This window comes from Tenrec ecaudatus, chromosome 2, assembly GCF_050624435.1.
Source record: "Tenrec ecaudatus isolate mTenEca1 chromosome 2, mTenEca1.hap1, whole genome shotgun sequence".
Classification (NCBI taxonomy): domain Eukaryota; kingdom Metazoa; phylum Chordata; class Mammalia; order Afrosoricida; family Tenrecidae; genus Tenrec; species Tenrec ecaudatus.
Genome location: NC_134531.1, coordinates 199,332,924 through 199,354,614, shown reverse-complemented (window position 1 = coordinate 199,354,614; position 21,691 = coordinate 199,332,924). Strand labels below are relative to the sequence as shown.

The 21,691-nt window shown below is 38.3% G+C and overlaps 1 protein-coding gene across 1 annotated transcript; it reads left to right on the top strand.

Moving 5' to 3' along the window:
* LOC142440383 (olfactory receptor 14C36-like) lies at nucleotides 1-927 on the top strand. Its single transcript, XM_075542837.1, has one exon. It carries the CDS (start codon nucleotides 1-3, stop codon nucleotides 925-927), a length of 927 nt encoding a protein of 308 aa, XP_075398952.1.
* Nucleotides 928-21,691: the final 20,764 nt, after the last annotated feature.

Below are 21,691 nucleotides of genomic sequence, written 5' to 3'. Positions count from 1 at the left end.
ATGCCTAACTCTACCACAGTGACTGAATTTCTGCTTACAGGATTTTCTGATGTGTGGGAGTTGAGAGTCTTGCACGCAATACTATTTTTACTAATGTACTTGGCTACTCTCACAGGGAATCTTCTCATTGTCACAGTGATCACTGTTGACCAAAGACTTCATACCCCCATGTACTTCTTTATCCTGAATCTATCTGTCTTGGACATGTGTTACATTTCTGCGACTGTACCAAAGGCGTGTGTCATCTTCCTGCTAAACAACAGGGTGATTTCCATGGTCGGATGTGCAGCTCAGATGTTCCTCGTGCTTTTATGTGCTTATGCAGAGTTGCTGCTGCTCACCATCATGGCCCGTGACCGCTATGTGGCCATCTGCCAGCCCCTCCACTACCATGTGATCATGACCCCTCGTGTCTGTGTCCAAATGTTGCTGGCCTCTGTGCTCAGTAGTCTGGTCTATGCCGCTGGGCACACTGGGAACACATTCCGTTTGTCCTTCTGTCATTCTAATGTGGTTCATCAATTTTTCTGTGATATCCCTTCTCTGCTGAAACTCTCCTGCTCTGACACCTCAACCAATGAAATTGTAATTTTTGTCTCTGCAACAATATCAGCTGGTGGCTGCTTTTCCTTCATCGCCATGTCTTATATTCACATATTTTTGACTGTGCTCAAGTTTCCAACCAGAGCAGAACGAGGAAAGGCCTTTTCCACCTGCATCCCACACATCCTCATTGTCATAGTCTTCATCAGTTCTGCTGCTGCTGTGACTCTGAAGCCAACCTCCAACTCCCCTCTGATCCAGGACATGGTCACATCTGTGTTTTACTCTGTAGTTCCTCCTTTCTTGAATCCTGTCATCTACACTCTTAGGAACAAGCAGATAAAGGAGGCTATCTGGAAAGTTATGAGAAGAACACTCACTTAATTCAGGAAAGTTATTATCACTTCAACACATTCCTAATTTGATTGTAAGAGCTGACAATGGTCCAAAGTTAATGCTCTCCTCCCTTCCTAACTTTGGAGGGCAAGGCTTAGATTGTAATTAACAATTCTTGAATTTATTACTAGGAATGAAATAATACCACCCACTTGATATTGTTTTTCCCTAAAATTAATAGACATTACAGTCCTCCACTGCTACAACCCTGTATATTTTCCTAAATATATATCTCCATATATTATCTTTTAAATATAGAGTTCAAAGGAGTATTTGTGGCTGAATATTTATCTGCTAGACTAATAACCAAAAGGTCTCTGTTCTAAACTTTCAATCAGTCCATGAAAAAAAGAACTTGGCAATCTGATCTTACAAACACCGCAGACTATGATTCCCTCTTTCGGGTTATTGAGAAAGTATTAACATGATGGCCATGATTATCTAGAGAATTTAATAACAGATAAGCTAAATTAGCTTTGTTGTCTCCATTATGCCATAAGACAATAAATCTAACAATGTGTTAAGGTTAACGGTTGCCATGGAGTCAGTTTTGACTCTGTACTCTTTGACAATGTCAAACTGCCTCAGAATGTTTTCATATTTATAGAACTTTCCTGTCTGTAAACTTTATTGAAGCCGAAGCTAGATTGTATGTTGTGTAGTAGCTGCAGGATGCGTCCAAACTGCCAATATTGACTGTTTGTTCGTTAGCAGTTTAAAGATTTAGTTATTAGAACCAAATGGGTACTAATCTCATGTTTAATGTAATACCAGCAGTGAGCAAATTAACATCTGAAGTTACTCATAAGAGTTGACAAGGTAAGAATGGGGTTAGTAAGAGAAATTAATTTTGCGTTCCTGTCTTTTCCATAAATTTCAAAAGCTAAATTTGAATTACAAAAACTTTTATTAAAAGCATTATTATTGTAGGTCAAAGGGTTTCTTGTTCGTGTTATTGTTTGGTGCCATCAAGTCGGCTCCCACCCATAGCGACCCTGTGCACAACAGAATGAAACACTACACAGTCCTGTGCCATATTGACAATGATTCCTAGGTCTGATCCCAGTGACGCAGCCACTGTGTCAATCCATTGCATTGAGCGTCTTCCTCCTTTTCATTGTCCTTCCACGTTACCAAGCATGATGATCTTCTCCAGGGACTGATCTCTCCTCACAATATGTCCAAGTTATGCAAAATGAAATTTTGCCAGCCTGCTTCTAAGGGGCATTCGGCCTTGCTTCTTCAAATGCAGATTGGTTTGTCTTTCATGAAGTCCAAGGATATAGTAGAAAGTTCAATGCATTTTAATTTTGGTGCTAGAGAAGAATTTGGAAAATAGCATGAATGGCTGAGAGAACAAGCAGATCTGTTCTAACTCATAGCAACCTTCTCTCTATCAGAAGGAAACACTGCCCAGTCCTACACCGTCTTCATATTTATTACCATGCTTGCACCTATTGTCACATTCAGTATGTCAGTCACCTTTTTAGGGTCTTCCTCCTTGCATTTTCTTCTGACAATTGACATTATATTCAATTATCTTTGCCAACACCACAATTGAAATGCTCTATTTTTTTTTGCCTTCCTTATGCCTTGTTCAGAATTGTAATACAACTACTATGTAAATGATAGCATGTTAAACATTGGTATGTATAGAAAAATGTCAAATAAACTCCCTCTGCCAGAAAACAACATTAAAATACATTTGCCTCTTTATTGTAGTTAGTATTTGCTTCTTTAATTTCTTTTTCTAATTATGATTCTGATGCATGTTCTTGAAATGTTACAATGGTAAAATATTAAAAGATATTTTATACATAGAGATTGCTCATGTTAAGAGGACTCATTATTCATATAGTACACCTTCAGGTTTGCTACTGATATTAGATTCTGAATGGAAACATTGTTTGCCACCTAAATGAAAAATTTTCAAATCATGTTCATATTATATCTTGATTTTAAGTTTGCAACATCATTAATTTACTTTTGCAATGTAAAATAAATTATAATGGGACACTATGAAGAGAGTAGTTGGAAATATGGGAAATAGGCAGAAGACACAGGAATATATTGGTTGACATGATCAATCACACAGTTTCTGACATGGGAGGAGAAATGGAAAAGCAAGCAAATGTCGTAGTTGCATAATCTTTTGTCAATTTGAGGCTTAAGAGTGAAAGGGTGGAGTTTACCTTGTCACTCCGATTGCAGCTTGATGACTTCATTTGGAGGAACTAAAGTGATAAATAGCCAACTGGAGGAGGGACACAAGTTCTCCTGAGAGACATTCCTGTTAAGAAGCCACATGCAGGTATGCTGGAGTCCTGCATTTGATGGAGCCAAGTGCAGACCCATGCCAGTGCTGAGATGCTCCTACCACCACTAGATCCACTACACTTCCTGACCACTGGCCTGTGATCCTCCTGCATTCAGCATCATTGCATTTGCTTCATGAATCTGAAGAGGAATTCAGAGATTGGTATCCAACATATGGGCTAATATTGGACTTAAGGAATGGATCTGAACTGCGCTGGGATATTTGCTCAATATTCAATTGTTCTTATATACAAGTCTCTTTCCTATACACATATGAGTGTCCATAATTTGTTTCTATAGTCTGCACAGACTAACATTTTATGATACTTTGTGAGTGGGGTACTAGAGCAACAAATCATAAAGACGGAGAGTGATTTTTTGCCTTCTGCCTCGTGGTAAGTTTTCTTCATTGGCTAGTAAGAAGTAAGACAGGGGCATGTGGTTTACTTAAGTTGTTTTCTGGAAAGAACATGGGAAGTTAAAGTTTTGAGGATTTTGTTTGTTTGCTGTCTTTGGTTTTTCCTGTGTGAAATGGTGACAATGAATGTGATTAATGAATACTTGTAGCTTAGGGAACAAAAGCACCTCTTGAATTTCTCAGAGATTCTTAGTGAAAATGGCTAACAGGAGGTCAAATGGCTACCAGAAATCCTCGACCTTGGTTGAGTCCATCAGAGTCCTAATCCATATTTTGTATTAATGGAATAGTTTAGATAAGGATTAAGATAAGCTGAGTAATGATCAGATAAACCTGACTATTTTAAGAATTGATTTTAGTATCAGATTCAACTTTGTTTTACTGATTTCTTCTGCTCATTATTATTTATTTAAGGATGGATGGAAATGATTATTGGGAAGTATGGAAATAGAGTGCTTGCAAACTCACTTGTATTCAGCCATTAAAATCAGATTGTTAAATGCATTTAGGACATGCCTGAAAAGAAGGCTCTGAAAAGATAAGCCCCATCCAGTGTTTTGAATTACTCAGGACATTTGCATTCCAAGAGCCTTGCCTGGGTGACTTTTGAAAGTTTGAGGGGGAAAACAAAGGAATTATTTTTATTTCTGAATTGTGAACTATTGTATTTTTTTTAAGTAGCTGGAGAAGCTCTGAACCATGAAGAAAGATCCTCTCTTGGGCTGAATGTTAAAGGGAGCCTTGGGCAGGCTGGAATATTTGCTAAGTGGCAACCTAGATCAACTTGATGAATAGAACTGGGAGAAATGAAGCAATAAAGAGACAGGTTGAGTCTAGCCACTGAAACCCATGAACCTGATTTACAGGAATTAGATCAGAAGATGAAGTTCATGACATAGCAGAAGGAAGCTAGGTTCATTGAGAAATTCTGATGGGAACATGGTCTAAAATCAAGGTGACCAATGGGCACTCTGGGGAGGTCAGGTGAGGAAGCCCACATCTAGTGGACCAGAATCAGATGAAGAGAAGCTTTTTGAGCCTGTGAACTGGTGCATAATGCTGCAGATTTTATGGACATCCTGTCTTGATTTGACCTTGCTTCTGCATGTGGACTCCCAAGATTCCAAGTGCAAAGAAGATTCTTCACATCAAAAAATATGCTTTTCTCCTCTGATTATGAGTTGATATAAGGGTTCAGTATAGAACTTGGATACCCAAAATTGAAAGAATAAAGGCATGAAGTGCCTGGCTTAGAAACTTCCATAGGTGGGGCAATATATTCATAGAGTTATAGGATTAAAGTGTGGTGTTAATAAACTATAATTGTTAGGCATAGGATTTTTTTATTTGTTCACGTATAGAATGTTATGTATAAATGAGGATGGCACATATTGAATTGCATGCATTTGAATGTTATCCTGTGTGGTAGAGATGATTTTACTGTGTTTGTTTGAAAACTACATATGGCTAAAGAGTTGAGTGAAAGTGTCAAATTGATGTGAGGTGGTCTGTGATAATTAAATCATCTAGTGTCAGTTTGAGACGTAAGAGTGAAGGGGTGGGATTTAACCTGCCAATCAGGTTGAAGTTTGAGGGCATCATTTGGAGGGTTGAGGTGATAAATATGTCACTGGAGGCAGGAGACATGCTCACTGCCTGAGAAACATTCCTGTTGAGAACACAAATGGACTTTTGCTAGAACCCTGGAGCTGAAGGAGCCAAGTGGAGACCCATTCCAGCACTGAGATGCTTCTACCACTTTGAATCCACACGATATCCACCCACTGGCCTGTGATCTTCCAACATTCAGTCATTGCACGTGTTTTGTGAGTCTGAAGAGGATTTTACACATTGGTATTGGACACATGTGCTAATTCAGATGTTTGGACTCCATCTGGACTAGGCTGGGATCTTTTCTCAATATTCAATTGCTCTTATATATAGGGATCGTTCCAATACATATATGAGTTTCCCTGGTTTTGTTTCTCTAGCTCTCCATGACTAACACAGGGACAAAAACTAGAGGAGAGGGTTCTGGGGCAAAAGAGGGAAAGGCGTGGCCTTATATTGCATTGTTTCACCCACAAGAAGCACCTTTAGACCTGCACACTCCTGTTTGCCCTGACGCCATGTGAGTCTGCTTCTGGAGAATATATATCTTCTCCCCACTGATAGTTTCTGAAATAGAAGAGATGCCACAGTGAGACCAAACAATCGCATTCCTGAGTGTATAGTTTTGCCTTTCCTAGACAACCCTATTCTCGAATCTTATTAGGGTTAGAGTACTTGATTCCTTTATTTTCCTCCTACCTCCTCATTGTTTAAAAGAGAAGGAGGGAGGAGGGAGAAAAGGAAAAAGAGAGGGAGGGAGGGAGGGAGGGAGAGAGGGGAGGAGAGAAGGTCGGAATGAGGGAGGGAAGGAGGGAGGGAAAGAAGGAGAGAGTTAGAGACCAACTGTCAAAGAAGCACACCGGACAATAGAAGGGGATGTACTCGATACAGGATTAGCATAATTATTGACAATACTGCTATCAAATACCAAGTAGACCAGGGCAGGGATTATAGAGAGTAGATGGGGTTAAGGGATTGGCAATTCATATCCTCTGTCATCCCTGCACACCATCCTTGAGAGGTCAATACAACTGAAGTGATAAGTATGTTGGTCGATGTCTGATAGTAAGATTTGAGAAATAAGAGAATAAATCATTAAAACCTAGTTAATTTGACCACCAATTTCATCTAGAGAAGGAAGTGTTTTGCCTGATTTTTACATCTACTATGCAGCCACAGTAGTCAAAACAGCCCGGTACTGGAATAATGACAAATACTCAGACCAATGAGAATGAACAGAAAACCTAGAAATAAAAGCATCAGCATATATAGACAACTGATCTTCAACAAGGCCCCATAAGCATCAAGTGGGAAGTGAATAGTCTCATTAACAACTGGTGCTCAAAACAATATCCACCGGTACAAAAATAAACCATGATCTTTACCTCACCCCATGCATACAAACAAACATAAGGTGGATCACAAATCTAGAAGTAGAATTCCAAACTATCAGGATCATCAATGAAGGAATGAGGACAAACCTAAGAACTTTGAACCAGGGAATACACAGACTAACTGCAATAGGAAAGGTACACAAACTGATGAAGTTGAATCCAAAAATGGGATATACTTGGGATAAAACACCTTTGTGAATCAAAAGACTTCACCAAGAGACTAACAAGAGAACCCACTGACTGGGAGAGGATTTTCAGCAACGACACAACAGACAGAGGGCTTCTCCATCCTCACAATATTTCCTGTGCCTGAGACTTTTGTTACAGCCACTGTGTCAAAACATCGCTTTATGGACCGTCCACTATTCCACTGCTGTTCTCCTGTACCAAGCATGATCTCCTGCAGGAGCGTCTGGACTCTAATGAAAACATATCCAAAGCAGAGAAGTTGAAGCCACCCCTGCTTCACACTTCTTCCATGATAAATTTATTTGTTCCTTTGAAATCCATGGCACTGTCAGTATTCTTCTCCAACAACACAATTCAAACACATCAATTGTTCTTCCCTATTTAATGTCCATGTTTCACAGGCCTCTGGGGCATTGTAAAATACCATTGCTTGAGTCGGTGCAACTTAGTCCTCAAAGTAACATGCTTGTTTTTCAACATTCTAAGATGGTTTTGCACTACTTCTCTGTCTCTTCATCCCGTTTTGGTGGCTTGTCAGTTGAGGTGCTCTGGAAGCTATGTCACCAGTATTTCAAATACCACCAGGGTCAGTCAAAGTTAGCAGGATCCGTGGAGCTGCAATACCAAGAATAGACAAAAATGGAGAAACAAATCTATTGATTGCTTGATAAAAATTTATGAAGCCATGACAAATTTATAGAAAATAGCTTTTTCAACAACAATAAGTTTAATGTGCACATGGACTTTCCAAGAGGGAACACAGAAATCAACTTGACTGCATCTGTAGAAAAAGCCCATGGGAAGCTCAGTAGCAACAACTGAAACAAGGCCAGGGAAGATCATGGCAACAGCCAGCAACTGTTGCCATGTAAACTCAGGATTAAGGTGAAGAACATAAACAAGTCTCCGAAAACAAAAATATGACCTTGAGTCGATCCCATCCAAATTTCTAGAACATTTCAAGGATAAATTTGATGTGTCTAACACGAAAAACTGCAGACCTGATGAGCTACGGGAGGACATCAAGAACATATTTCATGAAATAAACCAAAGATCATTAAAATGATAGAAAAGAAAGAAAAAATCAACTTGGATTTCTGAAAGTTTCTCATTATGAGAAAGTGGCCAAAGAAATGGAAGAAATGATCCAGTCACTAAGCGCAATAGAAAATTTTGATGGCAACACAAGAAGATAAAGCCAAATATTATAAAGTAATGTGCAAAGGACTGGAATTTTACAATGAAAAGGGAAGTATTCTCAGAATATCTTAAACTAAAAGAGTTCACGGAAAGCATTTAAACCTGGAGTTGCAATCTGGAAAGATTCTATGGGAAAAAATATTTTAAAATGCATCAAAAGAAGAAGCAAGGAAACACCCAATCACTGTACCAAAAAGAACTGGTTGAATTCCACCATTTCAGGACTTGATATATAGGCAAGAACTAATGGTGCTGAAGAATGCAGTTCATCGTTCCCTGAGTGCATTAGCCAAACACAAGTGTTCAGGAATTTATGGAGTGCCAATCAAAGCACTTCAGAAACCTGATGTAGCACTGGAAACACTCACTTGCTCTATGCCCTGACATTTCAAAGGCTGCTACTAGGCCAACTGCCTGGAAAAGATTTATAGTTGTGAAAATTCCCATTAATAGTCATCTAAAAAATTTACAAACTATAGAAAAATACCACTGACACCACACACACGTAAATTTTGTTCAAGATTATCCAACAATGTTTGCAGCAGTATGTTGACAGCGAACTGCCAGAAATTCAGGCCAGATTTAAAAGAGATCGTGAACAAGGAATATCATTGGTGATGTTCAAAGGATCTTGGCTGAAAGCAAGGAATGCCAGAAAGATGTCTACTTGTGTTTTCTAGACTCTTTCAAGGTATTCAACTATAGGAATCTTCACACACTATGGAAAACCATGAGAAAAAGAAGGACATCGAGAATACTTCATTGTGCTCATGCAGAACTTGGACATGAATCAAGAAGCAACTGTGTGAACAGAACAAGGGAATGCTCTATGGTTTCTACGGTTTGAGATCAGGATAGGTGCACGTCAGGGATTTATCCTCTCACTATACTTTGTCAATCTGTATGCGGAGCAAATCATCAGAGAACCTGGCTTCTATGAAAGAAAATGTAGCATCAGGGCTTGTTAACAACCGGTGTTATGCATGTGACACAACCTTATTTACTGAAAGTGGGGACTTGAAGCACTTGCTGAAGAAGATCAAGGATTGTAGCCATCAGCATGGTTTGCTCTCAATGCAATGAAGAACAAAAAAAAACCCAAATCCTCAACATTGGACCGATAGGCAATATCAGTATAAGTGGCTTGATATTAACAAGAGTTTTGTGTTTCTTGTATCCACAACCAATGTTATGGCAGCATCAGTGAAAAGATCAAAATACTCATTCCACAGGGTACATTTGCTGCACAAGACCTCTTTAGGTATTGAAATACAGAAAGTATCAGAGACAGCTGAAATGACAAAGTGATCCGTCTTGGAAGAAGTAAAGCCAGACAGCTTCATAGAGGCAAGGATTCTAAGACTTACTCCTACAGTCTTTGAACATATTGTTCGGAGATAGGAGTGCCTGTAGAAGGACATCATGCTAGGTAAAGTGGAGGGGCAGCAACACAGAGCAAGGTACTTAGTGAGATGGGTTAGCACAGTGGCTGCAGCAAGAGGTTCAGACATAGGAACAATTGTGAAGATGTAGCATCCCAGATTTCTATTCTGTTGTGAATAGAAACTGTATGAGTCAGAAGCAACTCGGTGGTACATAACAAGAGGAACAAAACAGTCTTTTTTGACAAATTTCCCCAATTCAATGTGTCTCTTGATTTCTTTCTTGACTGTTAAAACAGAAATTGATTATAGATCCAAGTAAAACAAAATCCATAAAAACTCCTATCAAAGAGCAACAGCAAAAGAACATATTTAGAATATTTTTGCATATAATGGTCAAGCACAAATGAAATACAATGAAGGCATGTTTCCCAAAATGGTGGACTATGTAACTTTGTGATGATAGTGTATTGCTCTTTTCTTCTCTACAGGTCTAGCCAGACAAGGTAATGGTTCCCAACACCCAACCCTCTAAGGTTTTATGGAAATTGTAGCTTTGACCATTTGAGTGGTACAGCTGCTGATCACAGAACGTAACATTATGACACCAGACATTGTGAGGGGCTACATTCTCCAGGAATACTGACAAGAGCCTTTTTCTCTAATGATTTCTCCCAGGCTCACTTGTCCCAGTGTGGGATAAAGTATTTGGGGAATGAATATTAGGTCTCATTTCAGAAGAATTCTCAATCTAGCAGAGTTTTCACATAAAAGCTAGAAAATTATGTGTTTATAATGCTCAGATACATGTTGAAATATATTCATTGGGAACCTGTGTACAAATTGAGTTCATCAAGTTGGGGCTTTAACTAATAGTTAAGTTTCATTATAAATTTGGGATACTAAAATTAGAAAGTCAACTTGATATACATTTATCTGCTCCTGGAGTTTCCTGTTTATTAATAAGTAAAGTTGTACAGTATTGCAATGTATTGTAGGATCATATGATTTGATGAAATTTTTAATTTAATCCAAGATTGTTGTGTGAAGAATGAGATTGCAAATCAGTTTTTCTTCCTCTTCATTACTATTGGATTTTTCTCCTATAAATACAAATCACTGTCCCTCATGCACATTTTCTTTTGGAATTTGACTTCAATTACCATCTACTACATATTGTGGTTCTCTCCAGCAGATTTTTTTCCATTTATGTTGGAAAAGGTTCTGCATCCACATGAGGACAACATCACCTAGGATTTTCTGTGGAAATTATTCCATCACCTGTTCTTGGGGGCCAGTCTCTGTGGACACCCAGCAGAAAAGATTTGATCTGTGATATAACATGCATTTGTTTGCTTCATCACTGGGCTTGTACCTTAAATGAAGCCATTTTTTCTAGCACAAACAGATAGCCATCAGAAATACAGTCTTTCCATCAATGTAACAGAAAATGAATGTGCTCAATATTGGGAAGAAAGAAGTACTTTTTTCAAGGTATTAATACTATCGTACGTTTCATTCTTTTTATCCTACAAGAAAACTAAATTTTTGCAAATGATGTAGTTGATATCAATAATTTCAACCAGTGAATATCTTTTTATTGAAACCGTTGCCTTTCAACAAAGATGTTCTATTAAAGAGAATCGATTTTCCTCACAATGATTATGTTTTTTCACATCTGTTGAAGGACTCTCAAACAAAATAATTTAGCAGACTTCGCTTACCAGAATTCGGAAAAGGAATTAGTTCACAATCTAAGGTCACACATTAATATGTTGTTCTCAGTGTTGAGTTTCACTCTGCGAAGTAAATGATATCAGGGACACTTTGCAGACATCAGAAAAACCTATTGGCGGCATCCAGAGGCACCACAATAACAGGTTTTCTGTAGCTCTGACTACAGGGTGAGTCATCTGAAACTGCTGTGGAGCCTGGCTTTACTTCCCAGAAGCCAGGTGCCTCCTGTGACTTTGACCATGAGCAGTCTTTAAGACAACAGCAACACCAAGCTGAAATGAGAATGTCATTATGTTTCTCTATCCACCTACATGTGTGTCCCATGCAGCAATTCAATAACTGAGGTGTATTTACACAAAGTTCTGTTCACTTCAGCTGACTTTCATTTAAGTACGTGAAATCGCCAACCAAATTTTATCCTGACTTAAAGAGAATGAATCCATTTGTTCCTTGAATGATGTGTGAATTTAAGTGGATACCATTGTAAGAAGAAGAGTTGTATTAAATATTTTACTTTATGCAATCTACATTTTAAAACACTCATTAAAATACAAGAGTCATATTTACCATTTAATGATGTAAGCACAGTTGTGAAGGGGAATTTTACATTTTGTTGTAGGTGTAAATATCAAACTTTTGTTAAATGAATGATCAACTGGTTATGTACTTCCCAATAAGACAATATTAGCGTTGTGTGTATGTATGTATATACAGCATACATTTATATTATATATAGAAAAGAAATTTCATATATTTATATACATATAAATTTCTGAATATTTCATTAGATATCCTCAGTCATAAATTACTGCAGATAGGAAAATTTTACAGATTTAGTAATAGCTAATATCTAAACTGTGACCTTTAAGTAAATAATATTTATCCTCTTTTAAACATGAAATATGACTATTATTATTAAAATATATGCGTATTATTTGATCATCATGTAAGCAATAGATGATGAAGAATCTGTCACTGGCATTGAATTGAATTTTGTGTTCTATGTGAGCAAGTTATTTGGGGACACAAGTCTGCTATCTGATTTTTGCTTTGAGATGATTTTGCACTGTGTTAAGAATGACCTCACAACTCTCATTCTTGGTTGTGACATTTATAACCAAAGTAGGTGCCTTCTGCTGTTTTAACTAATTTTACAATAATAAAAATAAAACAAACTTACTGTTAGAGACTTTATTCTGATATATAACAACCCTATGGGACAGAGTGAAACTGCTTTTGTCAGTTTTGAGATTGTACATCTTTTGGGAGTAGAAAGTCTATTCTTTCTCTTGAAGAGTGGCTGGCAGTTTCTAACTGCTGGCCTTGTGATAAGCAGCCCAATAAATAAACTACCCCACCAGAGTTCCTATGTATAATAAATGGTAGCAAGGTTAATAAATAAAAATGGTTTTTAAAATGCGATGAATCCCTTAATTTTTCTTAAAATTAATGTGATTTAAAGTACCTTGTCTCATCTGCATCCATTGTTTCCTCCCCAAATCCCATCACTCACGCTACCACTCCCCCATTCTATTCCCTATAAACCGTTGCCTCAGGAATTGTCTCTATGCATCCACTCCTGTTTTGCAGGGTCTTTTCATCTTCGATGTACCCAGAACTGACAGATTGAACTATGCCACCTTCTGCTCATCAGCCAAAAGTTATTCATTAGACACTGTCCATGTCATAACAGGCACTGACCACTACTCAAATATAATCTATGTGAAAAACAATATGCCAACTCAAGGGCAACTTCAAAATTATGTCGAAATGTGAATGACAAGGGCTTAAAGGGGTCATGGAATATTATACCATTACTGCAAGTCAGAGGTAGCCTGCTCCATTTCAGGTCACAGTGAGAGGACAGCTTTCTTCTGAGTGATTTTAGGGATATTCCAAGATTTCCAACATGGGTCCTTCCAGTGGCACTCATATATGTGCTACATAATGGATATATACTACTAGTCAGAAGCTCTTTAAAATTACTGAAGTCCCAAAGGATTAAGCCATGGCCATTTAGAATCATATCACCCTGACAAACCTGTTAATTATGATCCCATTTGTTCATCAGAACAGAAGATATCCATAGGGTTACTAATTAAATTAAGGCGAAGTTTATTCCAATATTTTATTATTAAAATTTTCCTCTTTTTTTTCATTTTATTTCAATGGATGTTTTGTCCTCCACCTTCCTCATCATCTTCTTTCTTCAGCAATCAGAAAGAACATGGATCTCACAGCCAAATGGATGACCTCACTCATCAAAGATTTCCTGCTCACAGGGTTTTCTGAGGCTTGCAGCTGCAATTATTACAGGTTGGACTTTTCCTGCTGATTTACCTGGAGGCAAGGATGGTGACCCTCTCACCATGATGGTCATTTGGTGTCTTCACACACCCATGTACTGCTTCTTGATTAGCCTTTCTTTTTGAATTTTTCCTATAACTCAGTCGCCATGTCTTAATCCATCCACAGCTCCGTGACTCACAACAACTCTATCTCTTATCTTGGTTGTGTTCAAGTCTATCTCTCCTTTACTTTTACATCTGCTGAGTTGGATTTTCTCACTGCCATGTCCTATGACCGATATGGGGCCATTTGCCATCCCCTCCATAATGGAGCGAGGATGATTTCAGAAAATGCCACCTGATCTCAGCTATAGCTGGTTCATTTGCTTTTCCTATGCTACCCTCTTCACTGGGAACATGTTTTTGGAGCCCCTTTCCAGATCCAACAAGATTCACCAGTTCCTTTGTGACATCCCTCATGTGCTGGCCCTGGTGTCCTGTGAGATGTTCCTTGTTGAGTCTGTGTCTCTGACTCTCAGCTCATGCTTGGTCGTTGGATGCTCTGCTCTTATGATCATCTCATATTACCGGATCTTCTCAGCAGTATGCAGGATCCCTTCAGTAGAAAGTAGAGCAAAAGCCGGTTCCACTTGCTCCCCACAGCTGATTGTCACCGTGCTCTTTCTCACCACCGGGCTCATCGCTGCCTTGGGACCAAGTCCCACAGCGTCCTCCATTCAAGATTTAGTGACTGCTGTGTCCTACTCAATCCCCTTCTGGAATCCCATCATACACAGTCTGAGGAATGAGGAGAGGAGAGCTTCCCTGTGGAGACTCTTTAACAAAATGCATCCTTAGCAAAAGTAGCAACTGGCTTTTACTTGGCAATGCTCTATATCAGTGTAGGTTTTTTCCTCAGCTATTGATTTTAGTCTTAAAACAGTTGTCAGAGAACCATCATTTATATCTGTTTAAGTCCCATACTGCTTTTGTTGCTGTGTTTAAGCAATGTATTTATTCATTTCTAATTCAGAAACTGAAGTTAATTGCTTTTTTGTTAACCTGACTATATACATGAATGTTATTCTCATTTTTAAATTTTTAAAATGAGTTAGAAAGTTTTAAGTAACAGAAGAGTGAAAAAAAAAAACAACCGTCTATTAAATTTTTTTTCTGGTAAGACTACAGATAAATGAGTTTGTGAATCATGCTGAGATGATGGTTTGTGAAAGCATCATCATTAGCTTTTTTAAAAAAAGTGAATTTAGCTGTAGATTTCAATAGCCTAGATTTTGAACTACTACCATGATTATATTGTTCACATTGTGGAATTGTTTGTAGTGGATTTCCACCAGGAACATCATGGATAATATTTCAGCAAATGCCCTTGGAATTTCTCTCTTTCTTTTTTATTTTTACTTTTTCTCTTTTTTAACTTTTTCTTTTATTCTTTTTTTGCCATCATTTTTGAAACGTTCTATTTCTACTTGAATCTTTGATATCCACTCCGAATTTCTTCTTCTTTTTTAAAAAAAATGTATTGGGGCTCATACAACTCTTATCACAAAGCATACATCCATCTTTAGTTTCAAGCACATTTGGACATTTTTTGCCATCATCATTCTCAAATATCCCCTTCCTCTTGCGTCTAGAGTTCTGAGATTGTAAAGCTGCAGAGGAAGCTCATAAAGTATGGTGCTACTTGCAAAGGCTGCTCTGTTAAAAGGTGAAGATGCTACAGTGTTGGTCTGCACACTGCACAGTTTTGTGAGGTTTTAGAAGTGTTTAATATTCTACTAACCTAACCAGACCGAGAAGTTGATTAACTTATCTACTAAGCATACTAACATCAATGTTAATAAAGTATATAAAAACTGTCTTCATTAAAAGAATATTTTCTTTTGATTGCTCCATTTCATTCTCAGAGTGGTGCTGATGTTTTTACATGTTTCTTATTCTCCAAAATTATTTAAATAATTGTCTGTTCTTCATATACTCAAAAGGCCACATTCATACAGTTGGATCTACAGGCTGATGTTAAAGTTGTTAATTATACTTTTCATACTTTAATGGTAGTAGGTTTATTTGCTTTCTCTAAAGTTTTTCTATGTAAATTTCAAATTTTGTACATCATAGAATTTTATCATTTTTTCCCTGGATTTCTGAGTGCATGAGTATTTGAAATAGTACTCATACTTTACTTCTAACACTTTTCCTCAGATATAATTATCTAATTCTCACGGTTTCCAAAGAATATAGATATTAATAGATGTTGCTACAGAAACATATTTGAATATTTTATATATCTGTTTTGGAATATTTTACAGAAAAAAAATAACTTTTAAAATGGTATAGTTTTATGAGTTGTACAAAGTACTAGCATGCTTTATCCACATTCAAATTTAAATACACAACAACGTATCCCTCCCCAAACGTATCCCTCTTGTGCTGTACATTTCTTGCCGGTCTCTTCCTTGACTCTAATCATCTTTGACATACTAATTATACAATATGTCTTCTCTTGAAATGAATTCTTTTTACTTAATCAAACACGTTTGACAAGACAGTCCTACATGTTGATGTGTATGCTCTTGAATATGTTTCTTTTTTGTTTACTAATTTGTTTGTTTGAGATGAACTTTTCTCTAAAGACTCCAAGTTTATTTCAATTTTATTTTATAGTTTCTTTTGTTCAAGTCATTCTAAACGGTATTTGTGTTTGAAGGATAAGAAGTATCTGCAGGGATCATTTTTTTAAAAGAAACATACTCATATATATTTACATAGACACTCTCAAGACAGAAAATTAACAGCAACATTCTATTAAACCCTTTTTATATGTGCATATTTTGCTTATTTGATTTTTGGCTTAATACATCTTATAGATGAATTTTCCATGGTGATTCTGTAAAGTCAGTGTGGTCACTTCTTGAGACAGAGGTGGGGAGAGATCAGCTTTGTAAATATAATAAAACTTTATTGATAATTTAAAGATGTATATGTGAAACTAAAAAAGAGTCTACAACAATCTGTAACATGCTGAAAAAATAAGAAAAGTAGAATTTAAGCTTCTAGAGGGAAGGAAATATTATCTTGAATAAAAACCCACTCAATGCAAAATTGACAAAATATATTACCACGGAATTTTGGTAATTGCCAAAATATAGAGTAGAGATTAAAAATAAATAGAGTGACTTTAATTTTAGCGAGAATTTAAATTTATCAAAAAATTGAGCAAATTGTAGTCTCCTTTCAACTATTTTGTCCATTAACAACTTCCTCTATTATTAAAAACTTTCAATTAGTGTGGTACATTTGTTGCAATTGATGAACCATTATTGACCAATTTTTATTAACTAAAGCCACTCTGAAATCCCGGTTCAATACTTGTTAAACCTGGATTTTTGAAAACACGTAAGTCATGTATCCCACATTACAATCTCAACACCATAAGAGAGAACCGTCTCATTGCACTAACACTTCCCTGCTCTGCCTATTCTCCCATTCTCTTCTCCTTCTGAGCCCCTGGGAAAGAGTTGAATTTTTCATTCTTTCTACTGTTTTTCTTTTTAACAAATTGTCACATAGTCAGAGTCAGGCAACATGTGGCTTTTCTTGCTGGTTTCTCTCACTTAGCGATAGGCAATTCAGGTTATTTTCCTTTGGTTTGTGGATTCAGACTCCTATTATTACTAAATAACATTACATTGCATACATGTTCCTCATTTTGTTTATCTACTATTCTTAAGATCTTCTTTGTTAACAATCTCGGGCAACTAAGAATAAAGCTATGAGGTGAAAATTGTCTTGATGATAATGAAAAAATTGAATAAAGCTTAAATTTAAAATAAAGTTTTTTTTAAACATTAATAAAATGATAAGGGGACCCTTACAGTTCCTATAACATTCTACACATTAATTGTATCAAGTATATTTGTACATATGTTGTCATCATCATTTCCAAAACTTTTTCTACTAGAGCCCTTGTTATAAACTCCATTTTACCGCTTCCCTCCCCTACTCTCCCACCCTCTTATATCCTTGATCAATTCTATATAGTAGGGAATGCACCTGACCCAACCCCTGGTATTTCCCATTGCCTCATGTGCATGTGAAAGTTGGACATTGACTAAAGAAGACGGAAGAAGAATTGATGCATTTACTTTGTGATCCTGGAGAATACTATTGGAAGTACAATGGACTGCTCGAGGGACAAACCTATCTATATTGGAAGACGTAATGCCAGAGAGCTCCGTATAGGCAAGGCTAACAAGACTACGTCTTACATACTTTGGACATATTTTCAGGAGATATCAGTGTCTGGAGGAAGATACCATGTTTGGTAAAGCAGAAGGGCAGCACACAAGAGGAAGTTCCTCAAGGAGATGGATTGACACCGTGACTACAATAGAATCAACCATCAAAACAATTGTGAGGGTGGTTGAGGAACAGGCAGTGTTTCTCTCTGTTGGGCTTAAGGTCACTATGGGTCAGAACCAACTAGATGGCAACTAACAAACACAACCACTTTGTGCTCAAACCAGGATCCTTGATTTCCCTTCTCTGATCATGTCCTTACAATCCACAAAATTCACTCTAAGCATAAAAATATTTTAGAAGAACTGAGATTTTTGCGTATGTTTAAATCATTATCTTAATCTTTGTCCTTTTAAAGATTCAAATATACTAATACGTCTTGATATATAACATCTTATATAGCAAACATCTGATATATAACACATATATACAAAAGCTAGGTTCATACTCAGAGACCTGTTCACTATCCAGGTAGAGCCAATTATCTTCTTGCAATTCCTCCCTGGGAACTGGCTATTGTTGAATGCCATGGAATGCACTCCTCATGTTGAATGCCAGAAGCCTCCTCGTGTTCTTAGATATATCTGAACACAGAGATACTTGTTATAAAGCAGAATGATTCCTCTCAATCTCAGCCATTTTGAAAACTATGCCTACTCATCATTGTCTTTTTAAAAACATTGTAGGCTTACCAGAAATCCTTGATTATCTACCCAACAGATAAAATCACATCTTGTGAGTATTTTTCGTTATTCATTTAATTTTTTCTCTCCTCTTCCTCATTGTTGCTACTTGAATGGCTGAATTCACTAACGTTTTGTGTGGTTCATAGACGTATATATAAACATTATAAATTAGATTAAAATAGAAAATATAGATAGGGAAAATACTCACACAGATGAATGGATTTTTTATTCAATCTAATTAAAACTCAGCCACAATCTTCATAGTACAATTAAGTGTTGTTCATAAAATCTCAGTGGGTGCAGAAATATTCTGCATACAGCTGATATCTTCACGTCTGTTTAGTTTGACAGTTTAATTTTTACCTCAAATATATCATGTTTTACAAAAATCATTCATTATTAATATTTAACTAATGATTTTAAACATATTTTTCATTTTCTAAGCATTCAAATTTTATCTTTTCTTTGTACAGCGTGACGCATAATTACATGACATACATGTAAATTATATACACACAGTTCCTATTACTTAAACTATAATTCTAGTACTTTCTGATAGCATATTATTGGATAGATAAGCATTTGTTCATGACTATATTTACAGAGATCCCATCAAGACTGCTTCCAGATTATTATCTTCATTTAATTTATCTCACAATATTTTGAAAACGAGGAAATTAGAAATACATTGATGAATATGTGAATAAATGAAAAATCTATCAAGGAACAAAATATATCTTGCAATGGGGGCATGAAAGAGTATCACATCAGTATTTCTACAAAGTCAAAGAACTGCTTGATTTTACATTTTGAGGCATCAGAGAATCATGTAATTCTCTAATCTTCTATAAACATTCTTCGGGGCCAGATGTACCCAATCTACCTGCAAATAGGCAGCTAAAGAAATATTTTAAGCTTTCAAACTCTACTCATACTATATTATATATTGTAATGTTCATGTTAAAAATAAATAATTACACTAGAAAAGCCCAGTGCTGGGCTATATATTTACCTTTTGTTTCCTTGTTGGAATTCAGTCAGTACTATGGGTATGCTTCATTGTAGCTGCAACAATGGGAAAAAGCTAGGATGTGAGGATGGCGCAAGACCAGGCCATATTTCGTTCACTTGTGCTTAGTATCCCTATGGATCAAAGCCAATCATGGCACCTAACAACAGGCATGCATGTGCACACTGGAATAGCGATGCCCAAAGTCAGCAGTTCAAAACCACCAGATGCTCCATGGGACAAAGCTGGAACTTCCTGCTCCCATAAAGTGTTAGAGTCTCAGAAACCCCCAGGTGCACTTCTCCATGTCCCTATAGCATCGTAAAGAGTTGGCATTGGAGACTTCTGGGAAGATGGCGATGGAGTGACACACACCAGAGGGACTCCACAGAATCCAGCCCAGGAGAGTTGCTCAGAGGGAAATTCAATGCCACTGGATCGCAGGAGGTGCATCATAAAGATAAGTAGGCACAGATCCACGGGGTTTTGAGGGGCTGGGGGCTTTTGGCTTGCCTCAGTGGAAGCTGGCTGGGGCTCGACCCTAGTCCAGCTGCCGGATCTGCCCAAGTCGGGACCATTTGGAGGCTGTAGCAGGGCTTGGTCTCAGCACAGCCACAGTTTTCCCCTATCTGCCGCAGGGCAGGGACAGGACGCTTGTGGCTCCACTGGCAGGGATCAGGGTTCAGCTACATTGCTGCTTCTGTTTGCGTCTCTGCTTTATATTCCCACACAGCCTTGGAGGGCTGCACAGGGGCTTTTGCAAGGCACAGCCGCAGCCACAGCCTTGCTGCGTGGTCTGAGCAGGGACGAAACCCAAACCCCCACAGCTCCATAGGCAGGGATCAAACTTCAGCTACACAGCTGCATCTGTTAACATCTCTGCTCTCTGTGCCCCCACTTCTCTGGGGGTGGCTCAGCAGTTTTCTTGTGACCATTCTTGGGGCTCAGCTGCGGACTACTGCTGGGGCTTGGGGCAGGGAGTAAGCCCTTGTAGATCCACAGGCAGGGAGTGGGACTCAGCTACATAGTTTCTTTTTCTTCCCTCGCTTCCCTGTACCCCTGCACAGTCTAGTCTCACTTTTTTATTTTTCTCACCCCCCTTGTTCCTTCCCTGCTCTCTCACACTCAATTGCGGACTTACAGGGCACTCCCATTGCCCTAGGGCATTTGCACCAGGGTCACACCCAGCCTGGTGAGCTCCACCCTGCATAGATAGCCCAAGGCTAGGGAAATGCCTGCTTGCTCTCCAGGGGATACTCCTGGGACTTCTCACCAGGGAGTTCCTGCCTGTGTACCTGGGGACAAAAGGCAGCTCAGCCAACACTTATCAATATTCAAACCAAGAGCGGAAACTTCAGCCCAGCCTCTGCAACACTGGGGCAGGCTGTCGATCTGCCATCTCGGGCACTCCCCTGATAGGGAAGCCACAGGAAGATAAAGTGGTAGGTTAATCCCATAACAAAATCAGCTGTAGGCAGTTTGAAGAAGCATTCCTATAAGTCTTCCAGACAATCATCCCACGTGGGCTGGTGGGTATGAAAAATTGTCTCCACAAAGGAGATTAAGCCTTGGGGCTTATCAGAGAAGGACAGGTTTTGTTGCTCCCAGTTGTAAGGCTCATTGGTGGAGAAAGGGACATAAACCATGAAAGGAACTGCTTGGTCCACCGCACGTGGAGGAACGGTTGTCTCAAGGGAAAAATACTGACTGGGATTTCAGCAGGCTTGCTCTGCTTGCCTATTGCCTAAGCATATACATCCCCCCCACCCCACACCCAGGTGTGGGGAGGAATGAATGGGGCAGCTTCCGTAGTACCAGTTGCTGAGCCTGCCCCAAAAGGTGGGTATGGAGGAGAAAACAAGCAGGGGGCCCGGCTGCCTCAAGGGGGGCTCATGGTGTGTGAAGGGTTTCAATCTCCCCTTCAACACTCTGGAGAATGGTGTAAAGTCATTGGGGCTTCTTATTTTTTACTTGAGTCTCCTTTCCACTGCCACCAGGACCTGCTTGGGGGGAAGAAACTTCTGAATATATGGAGGAGGATTAGAGACTATATCAATCCACACATCTATATAGGGGATTTGATCTGAGTGACCAGGTTTTCTGTAGACATATTTCCCCACCTGGTGTAAAAGAATTAGGGAAAAGGTGCCCTCTGACACTCCCACAACTCAATCTGTCTCACAAAAGGTCCTGAGATGAGACGAC

Coding starts and splice junctions, on each gene's coding strand:
- LOC142440383 (XM_075542837.1), top strand. CDS start 1: ATGCCTAACTCTACCACAGTGACTGAATTTCTGCTTACAGGATTTTCT.